General features: G+C 37.3%; 1 protein-coding gene across 15 annotated transcripts in view; it reads left to right on the forward strand.

Annotated features, from left to right (window-relative positions):
- The window catches only part of PRRC2C (proline rich coiled-coil 2C), a 95,289-nt gene that overhangs the window by 47,859 nt on the left and 33,071 nt on the right, over nucleotides 1-14,359 (forward strand). For all 15 annotated transcript variants that reach the window (XR_003514906.1, XM_027564802.1, XM_027564793.1 and 12 more), the window contains exons 13-17: nucleotides 2,282-2,451; nucleotides 2,880-3,129; nucleotides 4,413-4,623; nucleotides 5,859-8,117; nucleotides 10,529-10,737. Coding sequence is in view for 14 of the 15 variants with exons in the window: in XM_027564802.1 (XP_027420603.1) it covers nucleotides 2,282-2,451; nucleotides 2,880-3,129; nucleotides 4,413-4,623; nucleotides 5,859-8,117; nucleotides 10,529-10,737 (3,099 nt within the window). In the remaining variant the exon portion in view is untranslated. The remainder of the gene's footprint in view (nucleotides 1-2,281; nucleotides 2,452-2,879; nucleotides 3,130-4,412; nucleotides 4,624-5,858; nucleotides 8,118-10,528; nucleotides 10,738-14,359) is intronic.

Raw genomic sequence — 14,359 nt, forward strand, 5'->3', positions numbered from 1 at the left:
TGGATCTAAAGTGAGTTTATTGTAGATATCATATAGTTAGATGACCTTCAGTTCTATTTTGTCAGCAAAATAGTATTGGCTTCATACATAGATGCTGATTCTTTTACTCTTTTCTGATTCCACAGCATTTAACTAAATGAAATCTCCTTTGTTTATACATGGGTTAATACCTCTAAAACTTAAAGTTGAATAGAGTTTAATGGGAATTTTGGATTGTCATAATTAAATGACTGCTCTGTTCATAATTTCATATTTGTTTTTCTACCAGCTTAGATATATAAAAGCTTTCATAGGTTATCTATATGCTTACCAGAATGCTTCCCCTCCCCACCCCCCCAAAAAAAAACTTTGCTGGACTTCCCTGGTGGTCCAGTGGTTAATACTCTGTGCTTCCATCACAGGAGGCATGGGTTCATACCTGTTGATGTGTGGCACCGCACCCCCCCACCCCCCAAAAAAAGCCTTTGCTAGCTATAATCAGCTGATGTGTTCTTCCCAAAATTGGATCATAAACTCTAATTAATAGAACTATGCTCCAAATTTAAAGTTTCATCTTAGTAGAGTTAACAGTGATTTAAGATAGAAATAGTTTTATTTCAGTACATTTCTGTTATGGAAATACTGAAATTTTTTTTACCGTAAAACTCATGCTGTTTCTATAAGACAATGCTGCTTGAAGTTATAAAGCTATTTAAAGTTTTCCTTTAAGTTTTTAATCTGTATTCTAAGTTGCCTTCAAATTTGGTCCTTAATGTCACTATAAAGAGAAGTAAGAGTGTTTTATCTCAACTTTTTCTTATCTCAACTTTTTTAGAAAATAAGATATAGCCCGTGCAGATTGTTTAGTTACCACATTTCACAGATTTCTTATATTAAGCAGTCTAGAGATAATTTGATGTTGATTATGGGCTTTTATTATGTATCCTAAGCACTTAGCTCAAAACACTTAAAAAAGGTAAAGCAAAAGTTCTCACCACAGAAATGAAAAATATTTTATTACTTTAAAATTGATGAATTCTGAAAGAACAATCTTTGAGAATTTTATTCGCAATTAGTGAGAAAAGACCATGAATTAGAAATAAGGAAATTCCTTTAATTAGTCATAGTTTTGCAAGCAAATACATGTGTTGACCCTGATTAATTTACCGTCAACAGCGACTATATATTGTACATGGACTAATTTTAGTTTTGTTTGTAGTGATCATTATTTAGTGGCACTTGTATTTTCATTCACATTTCATATGTCCTCTGATGGCAATTTAACTTTAGCTGGGTTTACCAGTAAGGTGTACCCATTTCATTTTTAAGTGTTGCACCTTCTTGGCTGTCTTTTCCCTCTTAATATTTTATCATTTTTAAAACATTTTTAATATCGAATGTAATACAAAGTGTGACTTTTGATTCTTTACTGCGTGGTTTTACATTGACTTTACATTAGCTTTCCCCTTAAAATTCACCTCTGATTCTCTAAGAAAAGAATTTATAACATAACATGGCTTTGTAGTTGTAACAAATGTCATTTTCTAGAATGAATATAACTCTGGTTTTCTTTGGGATGAGAACTTTTTTTGGTTGAAGGGATGTGTGTGGTTCTCCTTTTTGTGTATCATAATTGATACCCTTTACATAGAACAATGATTTATATATTTGAAGATACTGGTGATCATTTGGTTGTCATGATCATTCGTTTTATGATCATTAAAATGAATGATCATAGTTAAATTCATTATATTATCATTATCATTATATTATTATATTATCAATTATATCAATATATCAATTATATTATCATTATAATATTATCATTAGTTAATATTATATCTATAGATAATAGTCCCCTAATCAAAAAAATTTTATAAACCAGCATGTTCTATTTTAAGTATTTATAGGCCATTCTTGCTTTCATCTAAATGCTAGTGAACCACAAGTAAATGTTGACAGTAGTGTTAATATTTATTGAAACAGTGAAAAATAGAATTTGAAATGGTTTATTATCACAAAATATCAAATACAGACTTTTGTATAATAAAGCATCTGGGCATGTGAGTTCTGTCTTAAGAATCCAGCTTTGAGAAAATCTGAGGTTTTGTTAAACTAACGTTACCTCATTGCATTGATGGTTACCAATATTAAAATACAAAATGGTGTTTTGGAGTAAGGATACTTTCTTCCTCATTAGCTTTTAAAATATGTCTGATTATTTCACTCCAGTATGAACAGCATGTATTAATGTTAAGTGTCATAGATGAGTATAATTTTCTTTCACCTTTTCTTTGGACAGAGGATGACCCAGTTTTCACTAGACAAGATAGCAATCGCAGTGAGAAAGAGACCACGCAGGTAGCACATGAACCAGAACCAGAATCAGGGTCTCAGCCTCGGCCTGCTGTATTATCTGGCTATTTTAAACAGTTTCAGAAGTCTTTACCACCACGATTCCAGCGGCAGCAGGTAACAATAAAAACATTTTATCTTGTACGTGTGTTTGAAAGGTTTATTGTTCAGTAGTATGAGAAATAATTTAACATAAAATTCAAAATACCCAAAACATACAAATTTCCTCTGAAAAGTTTGCCTCTTTTAAATTAGTAAAAGTTTGTTGATATGGGCTTTATACGTTCCTTTTTTTCTGCCTCATCTTCCTTTCTAGGAAATGGTTTCTTGCAGTAAAATCAATGAGTGATTAGTTGCTCAAGTATAAGGCAGAATGTCATAACTGAACCTGTGTTCTCTTGTCTTGCCATCTCTCACTGTCAAATGTGTTTTGAGTTCTTTTCCCTTAGGGTTTCAAAAAAGTCTGTTTTCCAATATGATTGGTTGTATTAATTTATCACATGGAACTAAAGGCTCAAAATGTGAGATCCTGCCTATTTTTTCAGGAACAGATGAAGCAGCAGCAGTGGCAGCAGCAGCAACAGCAGGGTGTGCTTCCGCAGACGGTTCCTTCTCAGCCATCCGGCAGTGCTGTCCCTCCACCACCACACAGACCTCTTTACCAGCCCATGCAGCCTCACCCCCAGCACTTGGCTTCCATGGGTTTTGATCCAAGGTGGCTCATGATGCAGTCATACATGGATCCTCGGATGATATCAGGTAGACCTGCCATGGATATTCCACCCATTCATCCTGGTAAGTTGAAATTGGCATTGTCTCCTGGCTTACTTGCAGTTGTGCAAGTTTAGAGTTTTTCATTTTCCCCACAATTTTGGTCTTACTTCCTTTGAGAGTGAAAATCTAGTAAGAACTTGTATAAGACTTCTTAGTCATAAAATGATATATCATCTTTGAGCACAGAGTAGTTAAATTCCAGTTACTATACCAACAGTGTGGAAGACCAAAATACTGTACTTTCTGTTTTGTGAATATTACTTCAAAAATTTCAGATGGAAAAATTACTATCTTAGTTACAGTATCTATTGTTTGCTGCATTGTTTTCATTCTTTCAGGTGTTTCAGCATTTTAATTTTATGCATATGTTATATATTACAGCTATTTTTTCTGTCATTTACCAGCCTACCACCTGAATTTCCTAATAGGTTAGCTAGAAACAAATAAAATAGCTGTGTTTATCAGAATAAATTCAGATAATCCAGCACCAAGATGGTACAGAGGAAAATTTAGAGGGGATAAAAATATAATCAAGAATTACATCTTGATTTTAAAATTTATACTGAAAAAAATTTTTTAATTTATTTATATTAGTTGGAAACTAATTACTTTACAATATTGTAGTGGTTTTTGCCATACGTTGATATGAATCAGTCATGGGTTTACCTGTGTTTCCCATCCTGAACCCCTCTCCCACCTCCTTCCCCATCCCATCCCTCTGGGTCATCCCAGTGCACCGGCCCTGAGCACCCTGTCTCGTGCATCAAACTTGGACTGGCGATCTGTTTCATATAGAATAGCATTGAAACGTATATTATCATATATGAAAACTTTAAATTTAAGAGACATAATGTATGGCATACTGATCAACTAATTAAATTAATAGAATTTTCTATGGGAAATGTTTTTCTGAAAATTCATCACTTGGTAGTAATTCTCAAAATGTTTAACATGCACAGAGTCGTGATACTTACTATCTGATTTTTATAGGCATTATCTTTTCTTTCCTTTAAAGTAAAATAGACTGTTCTTATGGTTTTGCTTGTGTTGCTTCCTGGATTTTTAAATCTATTTATTTAACAGCAACAATAAAAATCTCATTCACAGAAAAATTCAATTTTCACTGATGATTTTTTGAGTTAATCAGTTTTACTTGCCAAAAGTATTTCTTTAAATATAGAGATGTCCAAATAGTAATTAAGTATTAATCTGGATACTGTATTAACCTGGATACCATGTCTATAATGATTCTGTTTCCTTTGTTTTCTCCCTGCACTCTGATCTTTTTGTGATCTTTTGTGTAGGAATGATTCCTCCTAAGCCACTAATGAGACGAGATCAGATGGAAGGGTCACCAAACAATTCTGAGTCATTTGAGCATTTGGCTCGCTCTGCAAGAGATCATGCGATTTCGCTCTCTGAGCCTCGAATGATGTGGGGGTCAGATCCCTATCCTCATACTGAGCCTCAGCAGGCCACCACTCCCAAGGCAGCAGAAGAACCTGAGGATGTAAGGTAATTATTAAAGTCATTAGCAAGCCAATAGAATATTGTGGGGAAATGAAAACTATGTAGACTCCCTGGAGATCATTCTGACTTAGGATTGAGCCACAGATCTGATTTTCTCCCATTTAATATGCCTTATTTCATTCTAGGATGTATTTTCCTTTGCCCAGCATTTAGTATTAATTGATTAGGGCATTTTGCGACATAGTTCTTTCTGTACCCTTATTTAAATACTGAAATTTAGTGGTAGCTGTCAAAATTGTCAAGATTCTCCTGTACTTGACATATAGTCTGGCTAAAGTGTTGATATAATTCTTCCACTTATTGAGAAATGTTAGACATTTAATTATCAATGTCTTATGGAAGTTTTCTAAGGTCAAGTTAAGGGTAAACACTAATTTACTGTTACTTTGAAGTATCAGACAATTGGTGATCTTCAGTAATTTATAATGATAAGTTTGAGCTTTTGCCCTTTTAAGGAATTTGTTTTATGATGTTTTAAAATTCTGATTCATTGGGAAAGATGGACCTACTCTAGTGTACTCTGGTTATAAGTGAAAATTACCAGTTTTGATAGATAAAACTTTCACATAAGCATGGTCTAAACTTCTTTTTCTCAAGGACTGAGTTTCATTTCTTTTTAATTGAGGGGAGTAGAAACATAACACAATATCTACCCTCCTGTCAAATTTTTAAGTATATAGGACAGTGTTGTTAACTGTAAGCATAACATTGTATAATGGATCTCTAACTTTTTCATCTTGCACAACCAAAATTTTTTACCCATTTCATCACAACTCATTTTCCCCTTCCTCCTACTCCCTGGTAATTACTTCTTTATGGACTAGTTTTATTATATTAATAGTTTATAGTTTTATTATATTAATAGTTTATATAAGTGGGATCATACAGTATTTGTTCTTCTGTGACTGGTTTATTTCATTTAGTGTAATATCCTTATCTATGATGTAGCATATAGCAGGATTTTCTTTCTTTAAACAACATGCTGTTGTATGCATATACATGTTCTTAACCCATTCATCTGCAGTAGACATTTGGGTTGTTTCTATCTCTTGGCTCTTACAAATAATGTTGCACTGAACTTTTTGTAGAGACATAAGGTTCTTTATGATTAGGACCCATTTTTTGTTTTTAAATTGGAGGGATTATTTTGCTGTACATGTACATGTGAAAAAGATTTTTGCTGTGATGGCTATTAATTCTTTGAATTCTCATTATCATAGGCCTGAAGCTCCATTGGATCAGGAACAGATAACTGCTGCCTATCCTGTAGAACATGGTCAGTTAGAGGTTCATCCAAAACCAGACTTTGTCAGAGAATCAAGTGAGACAGACGTACAGAAGTTTTTAAGCAGATCAGTGGAAGACATTAGACCTCGTCATACTGACACAAATAGTCAGTCTACTTGTTTTGATGTACCTGATCAAAAGACTATAACCACTCCTCAAGAAGAGCGAATTTCAGCGGGAGAAAGTCAGCCTGCCAGGAAAAGAAGTGTTTGCCATGGATCTAACCATACTCAAAAATCAGAGGAGCTGAGGAATGAGCCATCTGCAAACATTCCTAAAGTAACTAGCAGAGGTATTGATTCAAAAGAACCAGCAGAAAGGCCAGAGGAAAAACCAAAAAAAGAGGGCTTTATCCGATCTTCTGATGGACCAAAACCTGAGAAATTGTATAAATCTAAATCGGAAACTCGTTGGGGCCCAAGGCCTAGCTCCAACAGAAGAGAAGAAGGTAACGACAGGCCTGTGAGAAGATCAGGTCCTATTAAAAAACCTATACTTAGAGATATGAAAGAAGAACGGGAGCAAAGGAAGGAGAAAGAAGGAGAAAAGGGAGAAAAGGTCACTGAAAAAGTGGTGAAACCTGAAAAGACAGAAAAGAAAGAACCTCTTCCTCCACCACCCGCACCACCTGCAGCACCAGTTCAGCCACAGTCGGTTCCACCACAACCTCAACCAGAACCAGAGAAGCTTCCTTCAGTAGAAACTTCGCCTTCAACTTTGGTACAAAAGCCACCTCAAGATACCGAGAAGCCTTTGGAATCTGTAAGTAGTGTTGAGGTAGAGCCTGCAGTTAAAACCGTAAACCAACAAGCTGTCACAGCACCAATAGTCAAGGAAGAAAAGCAGCCTGAGAAAGTCATCAGCAAAGACCTTGTTACAGAGAGAACTCGACCAGATTCAAGACCAACAGCTAAAAAAGAATCCACTTTACCCCCTAGGACCTACTGGAAAGAAGCTAGAGATAGAGATTGGTTTCCAGATCAGGGATACAGAGGTCGAGGCCGAGGTGAATATTACTCCAGAGGGCGAAGCTACAGAGGCTCTTATGGAGGACGCGGCAGGGGCGGCAGAGGGCACACTCGAGATTATCCTCAGTACAGAGACAGCAAGCCACGAGCAGAGCACGTGGCCCCAGGGCCCCTCAGGCAGCGGGAAGAAAGTGAAACACGGAGTGAGAGCTCGGACTTTGAAGTTGTTCCCAAAAGAAGACGACAGCGAGGTTCAGAGACTGACACAGACAGTGAAATTCATGAAAGTGCAAGTGACAAGGATAGTTTAAGCAAAAGTAAGCTTCCCAAAAGAGAGGAACGGCCTGAAAGCAAAAAACCTATAAAGCCTCAGTCTTCTTTCAAGCCTGAAAATCATGTCCGAATAGATAACAGACCTCTAGAAAAATCTTTTGTAAGGGATGATGATAAATCTAAACCAGGCTTCCTTCCTAAAGGAGAGCCTACAAGGCGAGGCAGAGGGGGAACATTCAGACGTGGTGGAAGAGATCCTGGAGGTCGCCCATCACGCCCTTCTACCTTACGAAGACCTGCTTATCGGGATAATCAGTGGAACCCAAGGCAGACAGAAGCTCCTAAACCAGACAGTGGGGAGCCACCAAGGAGACACGAGCAGTTTATCCCTATCCCAGCAGATAAACGGCCTCCAAAATTTGAACGAAAATTTGACCCAGCTAGAGAGAGGCCCCGAAGGCAGCGTCCTACGCGACCACCAAGGCAAGATAAACCTCCCCGATTTAGACGACTAAGGGAGAGGGAGGCTGCTTCAAAAACCAATGAGGTGGCAGTGCCCACAAATGGCACAGTTAATAATGTGGTTCAGGAACCAGTTAACAGTGCTGGGGATATTTCTGGGAATAAGACACCGGACTTATCTAACCAGAACTCTTCAGATCAGGCAAATGAAGAATGGGAAACAGCCTCTGAAAGCAGTGATTTCAATGAGAGGCGTGAGAGGGATGAAAAAAAAAATGCTGATTTGAATGCTCAAGTGGTGGTAAAGACGGGAGAGAATGTTGTACCTCCAAAGAGGGAAATAGCAAAGAGAAGTTTTTCTAGTCAGCGGCCTGGCATAGATCGCCAGAATCGGCGTGGTAACAGTGGTCCACCCAAATCCGGAAGGAATTTCTCAGGTCCTAGGAATGAAAGGAGAAGTGGCCCACCATCAAAAGGTGGAAAGCGAGGGTGAGTATTTTATGTTACCTATAATTACTTTTGCATCTTTTGGCGGGGGCAGGCGGTGGGGGTCTGGGGTATGCTACTCAGCTTGTGGCATCTTAATTCCCCAGCCAGGAATTGAACCAAGGCCCTTGGCAGTGGAAGCTCAGGGTCCGCGAATGGCTGCTTTTGCACCTTTAGAGAAACTAAAAGTATACTTCTTGGTTGAACTATGCAAAGGCATCAGTCTATAGAGGATCAAGACAGTCTTCTCCTGTAGGTGGTTTTTTTTTTTTCTATTCTAAAAGTGTAAGAGTGCTTGAGAAAGAGGTTGTTAGTGGATCACAGAAGTCCTTGCCTATTGTTCAGTTCAGTTCAGTCGCTCAGTCGTGTCCTACTCTTTGCGACCCCATGAATTGCAGCATCTCCCAAAAGAGTCCTGTTAGAAATTTGTAGCTTTGGGAAAATCAACACACCCAAGAACAGGACATATACAATGTCTTCCATTTGGTAGATCATCTTACTAATGATGAGTAGCCTGCCTTTCTTGATTTCTCTCTGGAAAACTGTGGTGCTCACAGGTGTCCTCTGGGACTTAAATTAGTATGTTGTAATCATATTCAGTCCCTCTGTACTGGTTTCTAGAGAGTGAATGTTGAAATTTAAGGATACATTATATTCCCTCTCAAGTTGCAAACCTACAGTAAACCATCTAGCTTACAGAGAGGCCTAGAAAGCAAAGTCCTACCCCACCACCAGGGCCACCAGTAACACAAATAGCATTTGGCCTGTTCTTTTTAAATATTAAAATGCTGATTATAGTAAATTATTTTTTAGTACTAAGAAAATTATAAAGTAGCATTATTTCTAGTTTTAAATCTAGGCTCTGGTACTTCTATTTGTATAAATTCTCTGCTTCATCACCAGTAAAATGAGGAGAAAGCAGCAGAACTTTAAAAATGTGTGACGATTCCGTGACATGAAATTTATGAAACAATGTAACACCTGGTATATAGTCAGCAACTATTATTATGGTGTGCCCATTTTTTAAAAAAAACAAATTCCCAGATTTGCAGCCTGAGCTGATAAGAAATTTATACAGACAAAATATTATCTTAATCTGTATTGGTTAGATACACTTAGCATGTCAGGTTACCATATCAGTCAGTAAGAAATATTTTCACTTCCTGATAATGTAGAAAAAGTTCCAGGAAAGTAATACTACCAAGTTGTGTTAATTGAGTACCAGTTTAACACAGAATTTAAACCTCCCTTTAAAAGTCAAAAGAATAGGATAATATATATAGTTACATTAACAATGTAGTTGTTGACTATAACCAAGCTATTTGAATTTCAAGTAGTAATACTCAAGGTTTCAGCTACTTTAGCAAGTCTTTTGTACCATATACATGGTAGCAACTTGAACCTGCAGACATAGCAGTTACTGGCTATAGATTAATGTTTTCTAAGTGTCACATTTAGAAGAAATGAATTCATAGTTCACATGTTTGAGATCATGGTTTTTGTCAGGCTCTTGATAAGCTTTTATCTTGAGTAATACTATAGATTGAGCTGAAAATGAATTGATAAGCCCATTTTTCATGGTGTATGTTCTTGAAGTTTTTATAAAATGAACCCAAGAAAAGAATTTGTTAACAGGAAAAAACCCTGTAGAAATATTTTTGGTTTGTGAAGTGAATTGTTTCCATATTAAAACTGGTTTTTAAAATGTTTATATATATATATATGTATGTATGTGTATAAATCTGATTGAACTTTTAAAACAAAGACTTGTAAGCATAGAATTCTTTACACTTTTTTTTCATATACCGCCCTCTTGTGGAGAAGATCCACCCGTGAATACTTTGGACTAGCTTAGATCACAGAAATTTTCTGCTATGAACAATGTCGATTAGCTTATTTATAAACATAATGAACACAGTAAGAATAGACACAGTTAAGAACCTTCAGGGAATAATTAGAATTCTAGAATTTAATTGCTGGAAAGAACTCTGAGGAGCTAGTCTTATTTCCTGTATTGGGAAGCTCCATCTTAGTAAAGTTGTACCCAACAATAATCACTAAGGCATTTCTATCCCACTGTTACTTCTTCTTAGATTGAACTTTAGAAACTGCCACTAAGGGCATTTTTCTTTTGATCAAGTATATGGAGACAGTGGGCTTCCCAGGTTGTTCAGTGGTAAAGAATTCACCTGCCAATGCAGGAGATGCAAGAGACACAGGTTTGATCCCTGGTTTGGGAAGTAGAAAATGGCAACCCACTCCAGTATTCTTGCCTGGAAAATTCCATGGACAGGTGAGCCTGGCGGGCTACAGTCTATGGAGTCAAAAAAGAGTCGGTTATGACTGAGCAGCTAAGCCACACGCCACACACACATGTGGAGTTAGTAATAAAATCTCAGATTATTGTTTTGTAGGCCATTTGATGACCAGTCGGCAGGCACAAGTGGTGCTGATCCTGTCAATGGCAGCTCTGCACACCATCAAGAAGGAGCACCTAATGGTACAGGACAGAAGAACTCCAAAGATTCTACTGGGAAAAAAAGAGAAGACCCCAAACCAGGCCCTAAGAAACCCAAAGAGAAAGTGGATGCGTTGTCACAGTTTGATCTCAACAACTATGCAAGTGCGTTTCAGATCACCTTTGTCTGTCTGTCTGTTGTCTGTCTGTCCATCTGTTACATTTAAGTAGATACTATAAATAAATAAGTCATCAAAAAAAGAAAGTTGGACTTCAAGGTAGACATAGAGACTGATGATGAATCACAGATAGAGCTCTAATTGAAATAACACCTTTTACCATACCTGTGAGTGCTCGATAAAATTCTAGTTAAAGATAATCCACAGTTTCACTTTTCTTAAGAAAGTAAATTAACCACTCTTCCTTGCTAAACGGATGTGGGGGGACACACAGAAATTCAAATGAAGATGCTTTGTATATATGCTGTGTTTGAAAAGAGAGAAGTGTTAACCTCAATGAATTATGACCTTGAGAAAATTGGTATCTAAGATACGGTAAACACAGAATAAATAATAGGATGGGAGGTAGTGTTGCTGTAGATAAATACTTTCAGAAAGCCATGGAGTGATGGGATGTCAAATGTGAAGGATAACACAGCCAGAAGGAAATGCATGATGAAGACGTTAACAAGGAATCTCTAAGAGTAGACACTTACACAGACGAATATTGGTATTTCCCATTCATTCAGATGAGACTTAAGCTCAAAATACTAAGTAAGATTGAGACTAGATAGTAGTAATGGGAAACTGGTTAGGTACTGTTGTTGTTGCATATTAGAGATGTTGATAAGAGTTTTCTTTCATCTAGTTAATGGTTGTTTATACATATTCAATTTGATTCAGGCCCAGGACCTTGACATTATTATTTATAGACCAGCTATTTTCAAAACGGGGTCTTTAGACCGTCATCATCACCTGGAAGTTTGTGAGAAAAACAAAATCTTAGGCCCTACCCCAGGTCTACTGAATCAGAAACTCTTGGCATGTGAAGCAATCTGTGTTTTAACAAGTTCTCCAGGGGATTCTAATTCCATTGCACACAAACTTGAGAGCGAATTCTGGACTATCATTTTAGGATTCGTGTGGAAAAGAAAGAATCATAACTGTATGTTTTAAGAATGTTTAGATTCTTTAGAACTGTGGTTCTTAACAGGGATGATTCTGTACCCTAGGGGCATATGACAATTTCTAGAGACATTTTTGGTGTTGCAGCTGGTGGCTAGATGTTACTGGCATTTGTATATTTATATATATGTATATATTTGTCAGCCTCAGGTTTTAGCTACAGCACGTGGGCTTCTCTCAGGTTGTGGTGCACCGTCTCTAGAGCTCGAGGTCTCAGTAGTTGGTGGTACACAGGCTTAGTTGCTCCTTGACCTGTGGGATATTAGTTCTCTGACCAGGGATTGAACCACGTCCCCTGCACTGGAAGGTGGATTCTTAACCACTGGGCCTCCAGAAAAGTCACCTACTGACATATTCGTGGGTTTAGGCCCAGAAATGCTGCTAAATGTTTTATAGTGCACAGAACAGCTAACTCACAATGTTAACAGTGCTAAAGTTAGAAAGCTTTGATTTAAAGTAAATCCATAGGAAATTTGGATGCCTGTGTGGTCCATGAGAAGAGAGACTAGCATCCATCTAGACATCACATTTGGAAAATGACAAGTGAAGATAACAGAAGTCCACAGAACATGGCAGATTTGTCTTCTCAAATATTTGTTTACTAGTTTTTCCAAACAACTTCTGGAATATATTTGCAAAGTATTATTAAGACAATATAAAAAGGTAAGTATTGTTTCTGAATTTATAATGAAAATTGAGCTATTAGTTTTAACTTGTTGAAGTTTTGTGTTTGTTTTTTTTTTTTACAACATTTAAAAAATTATTTTTGGCTGTGCTGTGTCTTCATTGCTACAAACACCAGCTTCTCATTGTGATGGCTTCTCATATTGCAGAGCACAGCCTCTAGGCACACGGCTTTAGTAGTTGTGGGGCACTAGTTTAGTTGCCCCACGACATGTGGAATCTTCCTGGACCAAGGATCAAACACGTGTGCCCTGCCTTGGCAGGCGACCTCTCAGCCACTGGACCACCAGAGAAGTCCTTTAATTAATTTTGAGTGATCTTTAGGTTCTTTAAAATAATCTAAATTTCCTAAAATTAGTTCCAAATGTTACATAGCACCAGACAAGAACGTGGTGTTGATCACAAAGTATTGTTCTCATGTCCATAAATGCTTTACACAGTTGAGTGAACTATTCAAAAGGTTTATAAAGGAGCTCTTAGGCAAGAAAATGAAAATAATTAGTGATGGTATGACTATGAGGACAAGCTTTACACACACTTTCTAGTTTAAGTGAAAAACCAAGACAAATTTAGAATTATGAAGAGGTCTCTTGGAGTGCATAACACCCTTTGAAATGTTGAACTAAAACCTTGCATTGAGGTAAGCATATGCTCTGTTTTACACAGTTAATTTCATAAAGGATTTAAAACACAAATAGAAGTGCCACAGATAAATCAGAATCAATGTTTTTCCTTTTAAATCAGATTTTTATTAAACAGACTAACAGTAATAGGTTTGTAAAGAGTGAAAGCCAATCTTAGTATTTTTTTCCCCTGTCAGTATTTCTATGAATGTGAATTTTTAGCTATTTAAAAAGAACTGTTTGCAGGTAGATTCCCTTTGGTCTACTCTGGGTCATATTCTCTTGGCAACCCCCGCAAGTTATCACCGTTCTGAATTGTATGTATATCATTGCCAAGCAATTTTTAGTTATGTGTTCCCCAATCACAACATAGTATAGGACTTTATGGTGCAGTGGATAGGAATCTGCCTGCCAGTGCAGAGAACTTGGGTTCAATCCCGGGTCTGGAAAAATCCGACATGCCCTGGAGCAACTAAGCCCATGCACAACAACTACTGAAGCCCTCATAGGGCCTGTGCTCCACAACCAAAGAACAGCGCCTGTTCTCCATAGCGAGAGAAAGCCCACACACAGCAACAAAAGACCTAGTGCAACCAAAAAATTACAATAAATTCATTAATTATATTAAAAAAGAATCCCTGCTTTAAAAAACCCCATATATTTATATTGTTTGCAAAATTAATTTATTTGAATTGCCTCACCCGTTTCTTAAATTCATTGTGTAAGCTTTATACCTGCAACCCAAAATCATATCACCTGGACTGTTTTTATTTTTCTTTTAAATGTTAATGGGTCTAAATTTCTTATACTGACTAGAATGTATAGGGTAATTTAACAAGGTAGAATAATTGTTCGGAGAAGGCAATGGCACCCCACTCCGGTACTCCTGCCTGGAGAATCCCATGGACGGAGGAGCCTGGAAGGCTGCGGTCCATGGGGTTGCTGAGGGTTGGGCACGACTGAGCGACTTCACTTTCATTTTTCACTTTCATGCATTGGAGAAGGAAATGGCAACCCACTCCAGTGGTCTTGCCTGGAGAATCCCAGGGACGGGGGAGCCTGGTGGGCTGCCGTCTATGGGGTCGCACAGAGTCGGACACGACTGAAGTGACTTAGCCATAGCAGCAAAATAATTCTTAGACAATGCATTGAAAGTGTATCTTGAATTGTTCTTCTGCTGTACATACATTATGATATATGTACATCTATATCACTTTACATTCCCATGGAACTTTAACATATTTCATGTTTTTAACAGCTCCACATTGTAGACAATAGTCTACATAAACTAAAGGC

This window comes from Bos indicus x Bos taurus, chromosome 16 (genome assembly GCF_003369695.1).
Source record: "Bos indicus x Bos taurus breed Angus x Brahman F1 hybrid chromosome 16, Bos_hybrid_MaternalHap_v2.0, whole genome shotgun sequence".
Classification (NCBI taxonomy): domain Eukaryota; kingdom Metazoa; phylum Chordata; class Mammalia; order Artiodactyla; family Bovidae; genus Bos; species Bos indicus x Bos taurus.